Source organism: Pithys albifrons, chromosome 1, assembly GCF_047495875.1.
Source record: "Pithys albifrons albifrons isolate INPA30051 chromosome 1, PitAlb_v1, whole genome shotgun sequence".
NCBI classification, from domain to species: domain Eukaryota; kingdom Metazoa; phylum Chordata; class Aves; order Passeriformes; family Thamnophilidae; genus Pithys; species Pithys albifrons.
This window is the reverse complement of record NC_092458.1, coordinates 73,217,124-73,232,375: the sequence shown is the minus strand read 5'-3', so window position 1 is coordinate 73,232,375 and position 15,252 is coordinate 73,217,124. Positions and strand designations below refer to the sequence as shown.

Here is a 15,252-nt window from a genome sequence, read left to right as displayed (position 1 = left end):
CAGACCAAAGAGAAAGAGAGGAGTTTAAGGTTTCCTCTCATCTTGAGATGTCTGCTTATATTTGAGGGGCAGAAGTCTCAACGTCAGTTAATTTATTTCAAACTCGTTTGAGAGTCTATGATCAATCCTTTCCCAGTGCATTGATGTAGCTGTAATGCTATGCCTACATGTCTGTGATTTGCCAGATTATTATGACTCTAGTGCAGTTAGGGAAAGGAAGGTCCTCCATTTTTTACTAGGAGTAAAGCCACCTTTCTGATATTATCACTTCTTGCATGCTAGCTGGTAGACTATATTTGTCATTGAATCTTACAAAGTTTGTATGGTTTTTTAAAGCATTCAAAATCTGGTCCTGGAGGAAAAGCTCAAATAACATGGGATAATCCTAGAGAACTGGAAGCATATATCCAAAAACTCCAAGCTGCTGCTGAACGGCTTTCCACTGAAAATAGAAAACTAAGGAAGTGGCACACAAACTTCATTGAAAAGGTATATTTTCCATCTGAAATTGAAATTGTGTCTTTTATAGCTTACCTTACCCTTTCTTTCATTTACATGGTGATGAGTATATTTATTTTAAAATTCTTTTAACAGGTTATATCACTTATGAATATTGATCTACTTCGGCAGCAGCAGCGTTGGAAAGATGGACTCCAGGAGCTCAGAACTGGTTTTACCAGCCTCGAGTCACAGGCAGGGTTTCATTGTCATTCTGCAAACTGTGAACATATGACTTATCAACAGTAATCAAAATTTAAGACTCAAACATGACATGATTGAATTAATTTTGGTAAAGCAGTTACCAGCGGGCTCAGGAAAACCAACTTTGTACTAGATTATGCCAGGTGTGAGGTAAAATCTCAGATGAGGAGGATGAAGATAATCCTTTTTATGTCAACCAATAGTGGGAGAATTTTCAGTCACTGACACGTGTCAGCTGAAGAAGTGGGGAAACTTTACATAATGTAGATCAGTTGTGTCTGAGCCATTAATGTAAGGTAAAACAAAGAAACTAGTACAGATATGAGTGATCCCTAGATAGACTAGAACAAATGTATGAAATTTAGAATTAAAATGCATTTCTGCCTGAAATGATCAAAAAGACATGGTTTTGTTTGTTCACTTATCAACTGACAACTTTTAGAGTAGAATCATAGAATCATTTAGGTTGAAAAAGACCCTTAAGATCATGGAGTAAGATGATAAAGATTTGGATTAAGAATGTCATATTATCAAGTAAGTAGGTGATACTATATCACCTAAGTTATTTTGAGGTATCATTCCAGTCAGTTTAATTTTTCCTGTAGCCTTCAGCAATCAAAGGACTGTATTTTTAGATGGAGAAGTTCTTAACCATTCTAATGCAAACTCAAGATTACTTGGTTGGTATTTGCCAGTCAAATAAATGCAATATCTCTACAGTATTTTACTTATAATTTTTTATGTTTTCATTTTCTCAAGGTAATATGAACAGTAAGTAAGTGCACTGATTTAGCTTTTGGTTTTTAACTTCTTTTGAAGTGTAGTTTGCAGGTTTTTATCTTAAAGTCAGTATGTTTTGTGAAAGTATTTGCCTAAAGATCTGTTTGAAAATTATTTAGATATTACAGAGTATTTTTAGATGGAAAATTAGCTGCACTGTATTAGTCACTTTTTAAAAATCTTTGACTAGAAGTGATAAAACTTGACCAAATGTATCTTTTTTCACCAAAATTTTCATCAAAAAATTACAAGAAGGTATACTCTTACTGCTGTTGTCATTAAGATTTTACATATTTCTTAAACCCTGTTTCAAGTTTTCTTAATCTCTAGAATCCTTCTGGCAGAAGAGTTCCTCTGGACATCCTTGAATTGTAGGGCACAGCTTAACTGTATAGCTTTCTGCTGCAACCTTCAACTGCCTCCAAAGCCCTGTCTAAAAATCTCTATTCAATTAAACAGGAGAACCTGTTAAGCTGGAATAGGTTTCTAATTTCTTTTCTAGCTTGTGTTGTCCTTTTGTAAATCTCTGGATGACTTGTAAGTGACCATTTACAGAGTTGCCTGTATGACAGGCAACTTCACACATTCTTACGGTTCAGTATAGCAGATTCCAATGAAAATCTGAATTCTTTGAGATAAAATCTTATGTTAAATTATTAATTAACATTGATCTGTGTATACACACAATATTTTTTGGAAATACTGTTTAAAAGGTAGTTTACGTATTATGAGAAAATAAAAAGTGTGATACAGGTTTAAATCTCTCATGCAGCCAGCTCTTTATCTTATTTCTGAGTCCTGTGCATTTTGGAGTAAGCTTGAAGAATCTTATAGTAAACCTCAGCAAAGTTCTTATGCTTAACTGCCATAGAGACTGTTTGATTTGTATTTTTTTTTTGGTTATTCTTATATTAATTTGAAATAAATGCAATAAATCTAGATATTTTCTATGTTCAAATTGGTCACATTACCAAAGAACATCTTGAGTTAGAAGGGACTCCCAAGGACCATCAAGCCCAACACCCCACTGCTCACCGGACTACCTAAAACTAAACCATGTGACTTAAGTATGTTGTCAAAATGGTCCTTAAACTGTGACAGGCTTGGTGCTGTGACCACTTCCCTGGGAAGTCTGTTCGAGCAGTGTGATACTTCACTGAACTTAACTAAGATCCTAGTCTTCAGACATTGTACTGTGTGCAGGTTCAGTTTATAATTATGGTTTGAAAAATACAATGATAATAAAAATAAACATTGTTAAATTTTAGGGTTTCAAATCGAGTGATATGAAAGCTTGGAGACAACACTGGAATCATCAACTTTACAAAGCTCTGGAGCATCAGTATCAAATGGGCCTAGAAGCACTCAATGAAAATTTACCAGAGATAAACATTGATTTAACATTCAAGTAAGATTTTTTTTTTGCTGTATAAGACAGTGTTCAGGCTCAGGTTACATTAAAATATTTATTTTTCTATGACCTGTTTCATTTATAGGCAAGGCCGGTTGCAATTCAGACCTCCTTTTGAAGAAGTACGAGCTAGATATTATAGAGAAATGAAGAGATTCATCTCTATTCCAAATCAGTTTAGGGGAGTAAGTGAAGCAGAGGATGGGTCTATATTCACTGTTATGACTGAACGAAATGTGAATGGATTTCTGACTGCTTTCACTAAAGCAGAGGATTTATTCAAAAGGCTGGCAGATGTTTCTAATCAATTCAAGGTATGTTCAATATTGGACTGACTTCTGGTCTTTTTATCTTAGATTTATGTCATTTTATTTTGGACACTCTAGAAGTAAGCTTTAATGTTGTGCATTATTGACCTGTTCTGCAAGGCATATAAGCAAAAACTTAGTTAAGTACATCCACATTATGTCACCCACTTAAGCACATGCCTAACTTGAAGTATGTGTGCAGTTCCCATCAAAACCTCTGTATGATAACTGTCTTTTCAGTCCTGCTGTTTTGATTATCCTTAAGTATGTCAATATGTCAAACCATTTTGCACTAAGAGAATCTCTAGGTAGTTCAAGGAGCACAAAGGTTTAAAGCAAATGTAGCTTGGAAACATTTTTAAAGTATTTTAATATTATTGAGAAACATTTTTTTTAGTTTGGAAAATATTTCTTTTTCATGAAATCAAAAATAATGCTGGAAAGGAATGGATCGTAATCGGTCAAGTAGATATGGAAACTTTGGTGGAGACTCATCTTTCTAGCAAACAGGATTGGGAAAGAAACTTCAAGGCATTAAAAGTGAGAGGGAAAGAAGCAGAACGTCTTCCAAGGTATAGTGTGACTCTATTCTTTTGTTTGAGCAATGTATTCTGTCAGATACTTTAAAGGTTATAGTAAAATAGAAATCTTTTTATGTTAAGGTATAGATAGAACTCCAAGAGTTTTTAAAATATTGATGTGTTTTTAAAAATATCGATGTGTTTAGATTTTCATTTTTTGGTTTTATTTTTATACACTTACTGTCTTTTATCTATGCAGCCTTCTCTGAAAACTTTTAATTAGTTTGGTACAAGGGGAAACTCCATCAAAATTCAGTGCTGATTCTTAAATATTTCAAAACATGATCTTTTAACACATCTTTTAACTAACTCCTATACATGTGAAATGTATATGGCAATTAGGAACAGATGTAGTAAATGTTTATACATGAAGTAATTCCTGTATTGAAACATTTGATTACCTCTTAAAAATTATAGTTTAAAATACGCTAGTGTAGGATTTATTCTTACATATATTCCCATGGAACTAACTGTGCTGTATGGCTAGAATTCCCAAGTGAAACTGGGAGGAATTGTATTCAGAACAAAGAAAAAGAAATGACATTTCATTCCAGAGAACGGATTAGTAGAATTTGTTGGCTAAGTGATATTCTGAGTAGTAAAGATTTGGTCAGTCTGGACAGGCTGAGGTAAATAGCAGAGAAATTGGCTGATGTGTCTTATAGCCAGAAGTAACATGTTGCTGAGAAGTGCTGTGAGTTGAAAAGGTTGGTGTTGCAGGAGAAGATGCAGGAAGGTATCAAGACTTTTTCTTAGTGTTCTTTAGACGTTTATTTATGGTCCCTGTGGAATATTAGATAAGAGGTCTTGAAATGACTCAATCCCGTCAGATCTCGGAAGCTTAGCAAGGTCAGTCCCGGATTAGTACTTGGATGGGAGACCTCCTGGGAAATGCCGGGTGCTGTAGGTTCTAGTCCTGAGAACTTCACTGTCACTGTCCAAACTCGCTCGGCCGTGGCAGTTGGACCTCGGGACTTAAATGGTGGGGCCAGTTCTACGCACGCTGAGCCTCACCTAAAACATCCACTGCGCAGGCTGGAAGGGCACACCCACGTGGGGAAAGCCCTGCCCAAATCTGCGTTCGCAAAGCCCAGCCACACACACAGAGGACTACTGAAAGCTGGGTTAGTAAACACTCATGGACATTAGAGATTTAAGAACATGAATGTACAAATGACGGAAATATTTTTCTTTTGAGTATGGTAATAGCCTTTTTGAATTTTTTGGCACTGGTTATATAAAACCAAGCCATTTCTCACTATTTAGAGAAGTAGAGCATTGGACCTCCTTCCCCATAAAACTGTATATGTATATATGCATAGTTGTTGAAAGTATTTCAATATTATGAGTAATTTTCCCAATAAGCTATGACTTCTGATTGTAGAATTATGAGGGAAATTTTTTATTAGCGTTAAAAAAATCAAGGTAAATTATAGATGTGCATGGATGCTAGAAAGACTGACATGTAAGCATACTACTGAATATTTGCTGTCTTTTAATCTTTTTTCTTGAAGCACCATCAGGATAGATTGTTTAACTGTCAATTGCAACCCTGTCAAAACTGTAATTGATGATTTCATCCAGAAGTTGTACGATGTTCTAGTAATTTCTTTGAGAAAATCTGTTCAAGGTAAATAACTTTAATGGATAGTATTTTCTTTTTGTTTCTGTTGTACTTGGGGACATTTGTTTTAATGTAAATACTCTTTTAAAGAAATATTTTTCTCTCAGACAGAGTGAGCTGCAGAAATCACAGTACAGAGAAAGTAACCTCTTACTACTGTGTATTCCTCAACACTACTTTTTCGCTACAGGCCTAACCTAAGACCCTTTTATGTCCATGTGTATTTTTCCTGTTCACTTGCTTTGGCCACATCTGTTCCAGATGTAAAAGAATACATATGAACATTATTTTCCTTGTTTATTTTGTCTGAAGGAATGTTTCTTTGTTGTTTCAAAGAGGAAAATTTATTTGATGCTTTAGTGAGGAAAATTACTTAGGTCTTTGAGGAGGCATCATTAAATATTGTAATTAAAAATATTATTAGATTTTTCTTCTACTAATTGAAATGATTCATGAAGAGTCTTAAATATCCTAGAATTATTCCACAGGGTTACTTGTTGCTTGCATTGTCAAAATGCGGAGTATTAAAGAATGTAAAACATTTCCCTCATTTTGGGTGGTCTTTCCATATCTTGAAGAGTAGGACAAAATTGGATAAGGTGTAGATGATGAGAAATAACAGTTCTTTGTGCTTTAAATCTAATAATCATCACAGGAAACACAGAACAGGGGTTGTGCAGAATGACTTCCATACCCTGAAAGGTGAATCTTGCCTGGAAGATTCCCTGAAACTGTACAGCCACTTTCTCATTACTAAAAATTATCTACTTCGGTAGGAAAATACAACATTATAGCTTAATCAGGCATTTTTTTGTGAGTGTTTTCAATGTGTAAAGCAAGATGGCTTTAGTTATTTACCTTCTCTAAAAGAACCAAACAAAAACCAAAAAAATGCCCAACAAAACCCCAAAGGACACAAAAGCAATTTTAAGATCTGTTTTTCTCTGTTTACAAAAAAGACCTATACAGCTTTTGAAAGTATATAAACAAATACCTTAGGTATTTATGTTTATTATTTAGAAGGGACTCTGATACTTATGATCTAAATTATACATTGAACACAGTGGATTACATTTAAAAAGGTATGTGTAAACAAAAATGTGCAGTTTTTGTTGAGGTAATATATAAGATTGGAGCCTGCAATTTTTTAAGTAAATATTTTGCATACTTGTGACAATGTTGTATCACTGTTGTCTGACTTGGATATTTAAAACTACAAATACCTTCTCCATGATAACTTTGTTTTTCATCATTATGCAGCTCACCTATGTGATGTTTCTTCATTTCTCACCGATGCCATGGAAACATTAGTGATTAGGCCCCAGACTGTAGAGGAAATAGCAGAAGGCAATTTAAAATATTTAAGCCTACATGAACGAAAAGAAGGGGTAAGATACCATTTTGTCATATACAGAATAACAGCTATAAAAATGTAATTACTTTCTAGTATGGAACCTTACATGTGATAGTAACTAGTACAGACCATACAGTGGCCTTATAGTCCATGTAGCACAGTAATTTGTGTTCAGCAGTAGAGTGGCTTCCCTATGGGAAAATATAAAATCGGGATAGCATATTTGATACTTTTCCTTACTTCTAACCTCCAACCAGAACCTTTTTGAGTTTTATGTGGTTACAGAACATATAGTAACACATAAAGTGGATTTCTTTTCAACAGCCTTACCTTGTCTTCTCTTGACAGCAAATACACATTTGGCATCCAAAACTTACTCTCATAGAATGTAGATCAATTACCCATTACTTGAAAAACAGCTCCTTTTATTTTTTTCACCTGCCATCTTTTAGCTTCATATCTTTATGTCTTATATTGGAAGAGATATGTACCAATCAGTACTTATTTCATGACACATGATTGTACTGTTCTTTGTTGTGTCTGCTATCTGCCATTTCTCTTCTAGATGGAATAGTCTTAGTTTACCTGATCTTTTCTTGGGCATAAACCCACTTATAACTTTGATCAGCCTTGTTGTCTTTTGATAAGTATTTTCTTTCACTTTTCTGTGGGTTTATGTAATGAAATAGCAATATTATCTCTTTTATTGTTTTTGATCCCTGTAACTCCTAACATTTGATTTGCTTCCTACTGCTTAGATTGAGCTGGCAGTTTTGTAAAACTTGGTGTTATAACTCCAAGATATCAAGCCTGAAATGTATATATGAAATTTATTTTTTCACATTTATGTCACTTCATGGCTATCTACTTGAGTTTTATTTTGGCACCGATATCATCAGTCATTACTTCTGCTAAGTTCATTCTGCAGTTCTTCACAGGTGAAGTATTTTAATACCTGGAATAACGTAGTATCATCAATAAACTTTCTAATCTCACAGGCTGGTCTCCTTTTCCAACTCTTTTATAAACATCTGGAGCAGTCCAGCACAGGTACCTTCAGAATTCTGTGGGTGACTTCTTTTTATTGAAGCAGCTAGCTATTTCCTCCTAATGCTGTTTTCTGTCTTTTACCCAATTAATTATCTGTGCAAGGACCTTTGTTCTTTTATCAAGGCTACCAGTTTTCCTTAAATGCCTTTGGTGAAAGCTTGTGTTAAAAGCATTTTGGAAACTTATCTAGAATATATGATTTAATTTTCCTTCATCCATAACCTTACAGATGCCCTTAAGGAGCTCTGATTCTACAAAATTGTGGAATTTTACAAAACCCATATTAACTCTTCCCACCTGGACCGTATTTATACTTTGAAGGATTCAGTTCTAAATTGGTGCATCTGAGTTTAGGTGTGTATGTGCAGGTGTCTGCAGTGCCTGTGCTGTCAATATATTCAGCAGAAGTCTGGTCCAGTTGCCCTAAAGTGCAGTTCTAGAGTTCCTGAGATGCATTTCCAACATCCACACAAGGCTGGCAGCCATAACAGAGTTCTGGAAGGCCTTGACCTTTCTGCAGTTGCTACTGGAGGCCATGCAAGTGCTGCAGGACATCTCAGATAGCCTGAAACATGTATTTGTGAGGAACTGAATACCCAGTGATGAAGTCAGTTGCAGCCTGGAGCAATCCATTTCACCCTGGGATAGGCACTTTGGTTGCTGATCCTCTTGGATTGATTTCTTAGCTCCACTGAGAGCTCAGTGCAGTTCTGCATTCACAGCTGTCTACAGTTTAGTGGTGTCCTATGTGAGCTCCATACAAGGCTGTCAGGTAAGACACAGGACATATGGAAAGCCTCGTAACTTTTGGGGCTGTGGATGTAAGGCAGATGGGATAGAGCAGAGGATCTCAAGTAGTGCTGGAAACCTCTGTCATTAAATGATTTAGACCTTGGTTTCAATGCTCTTCTTTGGTGATAATGGAGTTTTAGATACCTGCTTAATAAGTCCATATACATTACATTTTGTAGGAACTCTGGGAGAATTTTTGGATGTTGAAGAGAATTGTTTCTTAGCATTAGTGCCTCTTGTGTCTTTTTAATTTTCAAAGCATACATAACAGGACATTTTGTTAAATGTGTAGAACTGTATGTGTATATCTCAGATGATTCTTCTGACTTCCATAGTTTAAAAGAGTTGGTTTGGTTTTTCTTTTAAATTTTGTTGGCTTTTAGTATGTGGAGAAAAAGAAAAAGATGAATTTACTGGGTCACCAAAATTGGTGCTCTTTTATATGAGTAAATGAAAAAGAAAGAAAGGAGGAAAGAAAGAAAGGAGGAAAGAAAGAAAGGAGGAAAGAAAGAAAGGAGGAAAGAAAGAAAGAAAGAAAGAAAGAAAGAAAGGAAGAAAGAAAGGAAAGAAAGAAAGAAAGAAAGTAAGAAAGAAAGAAAGAAAGAAAGAAAGAAAGAAAGAAAGAAAGAAAGAGAAAGAAAGAAAGAGAAAGAAAGAAAGAAAGAAAGAAAGAAAGAAAGAAAGAAAGAAAGAAAGAAAGAAAGAAAGAAAGAAAGAAAGAAAGAAAGAAAGAAAGAAAAGAAAGGAAAAGTAGAAAGAAAGAAAGAGAAGGAAAAGTAGAAAGAAAGAAAAGGGAAGGAAGGAAAAGGACAATGTTATATGGCATGGAATATGTCTGCCTGGCTGAGTCTCATGGGTTGAGATGAAGACAGTTTAATAGGTAAAGCAAAAGCAGTGCAAAAGCAAAGCAAAACAAGGAATTCATTCACCACTTCGCCACTTCAGCCATCTCTCGGAAAGCAGGGCTCCATCACATGTTACAGTGACTTGGAAAAACAAATGCCATCACTCTGAATGCCCCACCTCCTGCCTCCCTTCCTTCTTTTTCCTCAAGCTTGCTATGCTGAACATGCTACCCTGTGGTCTGGAATATCCCTTGGATCAACTGGGCTCAGCTGTCCTGACTGTGTCCCCTCCCAACTTCTTGTGCACTCCCAGCCTCCTCACTGGTGGGCTGGAGTGAGGAGCAGAAAAGGCCTTGACTCTGTGTAAGCCCTGCTCAGTAGTAACTTAAACATGCCTGTGCTGTCACATCATTTTTATCAAAAGTCCAAAACACAGCCCCTTATCAGCTACTATGAAAAGATTAACTCCATCCCAGCCAGACTCAGCACAGGTATACACATATATATCCATATTTATAGAATTCTGTTGCTCTGCTGCTGTTCTGCAATTTGATTGAGTCATCTCTGCAATATATAAAGAAACTTATCTGTTTCATAGTTATCATTCACTTCTGTGTATCTCACGTCAGGATCAAGATTTAAAATTCCTTTAAATACTGCAAATACTATTTTTCCAATGTTTTAATGTTATTCAATAAGCAGTATTAAAAAGGCAGCTGTATATAAGTTTATTATCTGTGCAAGCAGAGTTGGTGACTGGTATTTGCTTATGGTTTAGATAAACAGGATTTGCTGAGTTTTTGCACACACACTTATTTTTAATGTTTCTGATTTTAGATTTTTCACCTCTTTCAAGAAGCTGAAGATAAAAACAAACTTTTGCGAACTGTGGCTGGTGCAGGTTTGAACACTATCAGTAACCTAAGAGCTACGTGGGATAAATTTGAATTAATGATGGAAAGCCACCAGCTTATGATTGCAGAACAGGTAATAATGAAAGACTAACATTTTACCTGAAAGTGTTGAAATTATTTTGAATAAGTCTGTAAAAGTACTTTTTTCTTAATTTAAATCCAGCTTTATTGAGTTGAGGGAGAGCCTTCAAAGGAAGAATGCTTAAACTCTTAAGCAGTAACAAGGTGAAAACTCTGTTGAACTGATGCTGAAATGAGTGTTGCATTGTTGCATTTCTGTCTGAAAACAACTTTTTGGTGACAGAAATTAAAAAATGCAATTGTTAACTGAAGAAAACAGGTTAACACTTAAAAGACAACACTTTTATTACTTTATCATGCTTTTAGTACTGAAAGTACTTTTCATATAACTTTGGCAAACTATGCACAGTCCTGTAATTCCAGTCCACAGGCAAATTACTGAGCTCATTTGAAGTTCTGCTGATATCAATGTCCAAAAATACAGCAATTTTTCTATGTGCTGTAAGATGCAGGCTAGAAAGGTAGCATAGCTGAATAAATAGGTCTTAAACACCAGCATAATAAAGAAAATATTGTCCCCTTTAAAAAAAAACAGGAAAAGGAGAATAGATTTTAGCTATTTATTGGAGTATTATACCTGAAATTTTTTGAGTTTAATTTTTGATCAAGTTGTAGTTGTCAAGTTTTGAAGTTGATACATTGATTTTGATCATAGTTGTAGATACAAGCCATTAAAGGAATGTAATTTTACCTCTTGCTTCACAGATTGAAATGATGAAAGGAAATGTGATTTCACGTATTAATATATATCTTCAAGACCTAGAAAAATTTAAAGCACGCTGGGATCAGCTAAAGCCAAGTGATGATGTCATTGAAACAGGTGATCAGGATGTACTTGAGAAAAGTGCTGAGATCATAAAGGAAAAAAAAAAAGAATTTGATGAACTTGAAACTGTGAAAGAAAAACTCATGTATGTATGTTTATTTCCCTGTGTATCTTATTCATTAATGTATGGATCTTTTGAAGCAGAAAATGTTAACTAATTTTTATCACAGCAGATAGTATAAGGAATTTAATTTGTATTACATGTTTTTCATCAACTTTCCAGGGTCTTTTTTGTCAATTTTACATAACAAGAATTTCTCAAGTGAAGTTTTTCTAGAGTTTTTTGGAATGAAAAATTTGAGAAGTCTCTTAAACTTTTACATAAGGAAGTCTGTACACTAAAGGCTTGATTCTGACTTCTGAAATTCTCACTGAGAGAAAGGTTGGAATATTGGTCCAAGGAGGACCTTAGTCCTCCTTTAACTTAAGTGGGCAGGAGCTCACCTCTCCTGTTTTTGAGCAAGTGTCCTATCTGGAAGACTGTAGTGCAAAAGGAAAGGATTTTTGCTCTGGGGGTCTACTTTCAGAAAACAAGCAAACAAAGCAACAATAACAACAACAACAATAACAATAATTAGTAAATAAATATTATAAAAATAATAATGAGTAAATTATTGCAGATCTTGAGAGGACAAAGTTTTCTATTTAACTTCTTACCTTAGCACATAAATGATAGTAAATAAAATCAGCATACTCTTTTTACCTAGCAGGAAGAAACAAATAATTTCAAAATTTTCTTTCAGGCTTTGTTTTTGAAGGCACAAATTAACTCTTTTCACAAAAAGAAATAAATGAAAGTTTATGGAAAATAATTGTGAATGTGGAAGAATATGCTGTGTAGGAAAGTTAGCCTTCATATTCCTTTATTATGTTTATTCAAGAAGGAGCCTATAAGGAAATTGCAGTTGGCAGGAATGTTCTTCAATAAAGCCAATGACATTTCTTAAAAATATGACTAGTTCTATATGATACCATTTCTTAAACCCTAAATATACAGTGGAATAATGTAATGCATAATACAGTGATCTTTTTATTCAGCGAAGAATGCCGTCATTTTAAGTTGGAAGAGCCTGACTTCCCCTTGTCAGAAGTTGTAAGTCAAGATATTAAGAGTTGTGCAGAGGTGTGGGCACTGTATGAAGAGTTTTATCAAGGTTTTCAGGAAAAAGCCAAAGAAGACTGGATTACTTTTAGGTATGTTTTTGTTACTTTATTTTTAATAGGCATATATGTGTGGTTACAGTACTGTGTAGTACTGACTTTTTAATATTTGATTTTCATGCAGAAGTAAAACATACCTATTTGAAGAATTTTTGTTTAACTGGCATGACAAAATGAGGAAGATGGAAGAACATACTGTAATGACAGTAAAATTGCAAAAAGAAGTGGACAAATATAAAGTAAGATGCTAATTTACCCTGGAAGTGTTCAAGGCCACATTATATGAAGCTTGGAGTAATCTGGTCTAATAATGGAAGGTGTCCCTGCCCATGGCAGGTGGAGTGGAATGGCAGGTGGCTTTAAGGTCCTTTTCAGCCCAAATAATTCTGTGATTCTATGAATTGAAAAAAGGCATGAAGCAAAAGATGTTTTGGTATTAGTGTGTAATGGACTTCATGCAATAGCTTATTGTTCATTTTTTACAGTAAAATCCGTTAAAATTTAACAAAATATCTTCTGATAATATTTTGAACATTTCACTTACCTTTGTGAAACTTTAGTTGTGTACAGTGGATAGGAAGGTCATTAAAGCTTACACAGACACACATTTAATAATGTGTTTTCTTCAGAATTATGCTCCTAAACTTTAAATCCAGGGACTGGAAAAAATGTACCTCAGTTTAAGAATTTTTTTTGTTTGAATAGCATGTCAGTCTGTAATCAAAAAGATGCAATTTTCATAAAGACTAGATGAATTCACATGTCGATTTTTTCTATAGACGATAATTCCACTTCTAAAATACATAAGGGGAGAACATCTTTCTCCAGACCATTGGCTGGATCTCTTTCGTCTTCTGGGTCTTCCCCGAGGCACTACACTTGAGGGCTTGTTATTTGGAGATCTATTAAAAGTGACAGATGCCATTATAGAAAAAGCAATGGAACTTAAGGTATGAATAATTTCAAATCAAGGAACTAAAATTTTTTGTGGTTTCTTTTGTGTTGTAGATGTTGTTCTGTATGCATATAATGTTATTCCTATGGGAGTAGAACTTGTATTATACTTTTGAATGGAAAGTTTATTGAAATCTCTGTAGTTTCATATGAAATCTATTTTTGCTTTTAAATAGGATTTGAATTGTCGAGCCCAAGGTGAAATCACAATCAGAGAAGCATTACGTGAGCTTGAACTCTGGGGAGTTGGAGCTGCCTTTATGCTAACAGATTATCAAGATAGCCAAGGCAAGAATATCAGTCTTATTAAAGACTGGAAGGACATAGTCAACCAAGTTGGAGATCATCGCTGTCTTCTACAATCTCTTAAGGACTCTCCGTATTACAAAGGTTTTGAAGATAAAGTATCCATCTGGGAGAAAAAGCTAGCTGACTTGGATGAGTATCTGCAGAATTTAAACCAAATTCAAAGGAAATGGGTCTATTTAGAACCGATATTTGGTCATGGAGCTCTACCCAAAGAACAGGCTCGTTTTAACAGAGTTGATGAAAACTTTAGGTTAGTGTTATGGAACGCAACTTATTTTTTTCTAATATCTTTGACATGTGTAATTTAGAACATTCTTCACGGTGAAAATACATGGAACAACTGGAATGTGTATGAAGAGGAAGGTCAGCAACAGGAATTCAGTAGATACATATTAGTGAAGGTGACATATCTGAATAAAGGTGGTAACATTTTCATTTATTGGGGTACTTGTGAAGAAAGGAATCACATTAAACATAAAAGGTCATGAGCAAGGTAGCCAAACACAAGATTAGTCTTGTCAGCAATAGAGGTGATATAATTATTTTTCCAAGAATCATGCTGAAGATAAGCCCTTTTTTTCACCAAGAAAGTACACAGATAGGCTTTGAGGAAAAACAGGTGGTTTATTTGGTGCAAACAAGTTAAAAGATAAAAAGGGAGTAGGTTTCAGAAATATAGAGAAATTTTAACAAGAAACACTTATTTTTAAATTACATTGGGGAGATGTTGATGTAAATTCTGCAATGTTTCGTCATTGGTACTGAAAACTGAAAGTTATATATCAACTGGTTATATTACTTCCCTGTGCATTAATTTTTATATAACTACTTATGGTTTTATGAATTATTCTTTTTTTTTCTGTCAAGATCCATTATGTCAGATATAAAGAGTGATAATAGGATAACATCACTGAATGCCCAGACAGGAATAAAAAGCACCTTAATTACCATACTTGACCAGCTTCAGAGATGTCAGAAGTCTTTGAATGAGTTTTTGGAGGTACAGCTAACATTAATAGAGTTTTTTATAAAGAAAGTCAGTAAGTTTGAATTTAAATCTACAAAACTGATTTACTTTGTTTTTATATAGGAAAAGCGTTCAGCATTTCCAAGATTCTATTTCATTGGAGATGATGACTTGTTAGAAATTTTAGGACAGTCCACGAATCCTCTGGTTATCCAGTCTCATCTTAAGAAACTTTTTGCTGGTAATGCATCAATCATTTGTGAAATGTACTTATTTAGAAATAAGCTTCTTCAAAGCTAAATAATATGTTGCAGGGTTTTTTCCCCCTCACTTTCCGTGACTAGACTCTAAGGAATTAATGTTTACTTGGCCATTTATAACTTTATTCATTTTTTTCTGATTAATAGGCATTAATAGTGTAAGCTTTGATAAAGAATTTAAATACATAGTTGCCATGAAGTCTGTAGAAGGAGAAACTGTACCACTTAGAAATAAAGTTCTTCTGTCAAGTGATGTGGAGGTAAGATAATAACATCCCAGTCTAGTTCAAGTGTCTTTGAGAAATTAATTTGTAATGTAATTATTGAGTTTTT

General features: G+C 34.5%; 1 protein-coding gene across 1 annotated transcript in view; it reads left to right on the top strand.

Annotated features, from left to right (window-relative positions):
- Window positions 1-15,252, top strand: part of DYNC2H1 (dynein cytoplasmic 2 heavy chain 1) — a 158,351-nt gene that overhangs the window by 13,252 nt on the left and 129,847 nt on the right. Inside the window, exons 14-29 of the mRNA XM_071555104.1 lie at window positions 337-489; window positions 595-693; window positions 2,751-2,890; window positions 2,979-3,207; window positions 3,646-3,773; window positions 5,297-5,412; window positions 6,667-6,794; window positions 10,285-10,434; window positions 11,148-11,353; window positions 12,307-12,462; window positions 12,554-12,668; window positions 13,209-13,379; window positions 13,560-13,942; window positions 14,560-14,692; window positions 14,783-14,900; window positions 15,067-15,179. Coding sequence (XP_071411205.1) covers window positions 337-489; window positions 595-693; window positions 2,751-2,890; window positions 2,979-3,207; window positions 3,646-3,773; window positions 5,297-5,412; window positions 6,667-6,794; window positions 10,285-10,434; window positions 11,148-11,353; window positions 12,307-12,462; window positions 12,554-12,668; window positions 13,209-13,379; window positions 13,560-13,942; window positions 14,560-14,692; window positions 14,783-14,900; window positions 15,067-15,179 — 2,538 coding nt within the window. The remainder of the gene's footprint in view (window positions 1-336; window positions 490-594; window positions 694-2,750; window positions 2,891-2,978; window positions 3,208-3,645; window positions 3,774-5,296; window positions 5,413-6,666; window positions 6,795-10,284; window positions 10,435-11,147; window positions 11,354-12,306; window positions 12,463-12,553; window positions 12,669-13,208; window positions 13,380-13,559; window positions 13,943-14,559; window positions 14,693-14,782; window positions 14,901-15,066; window positions 15,180-15,252) is intronic.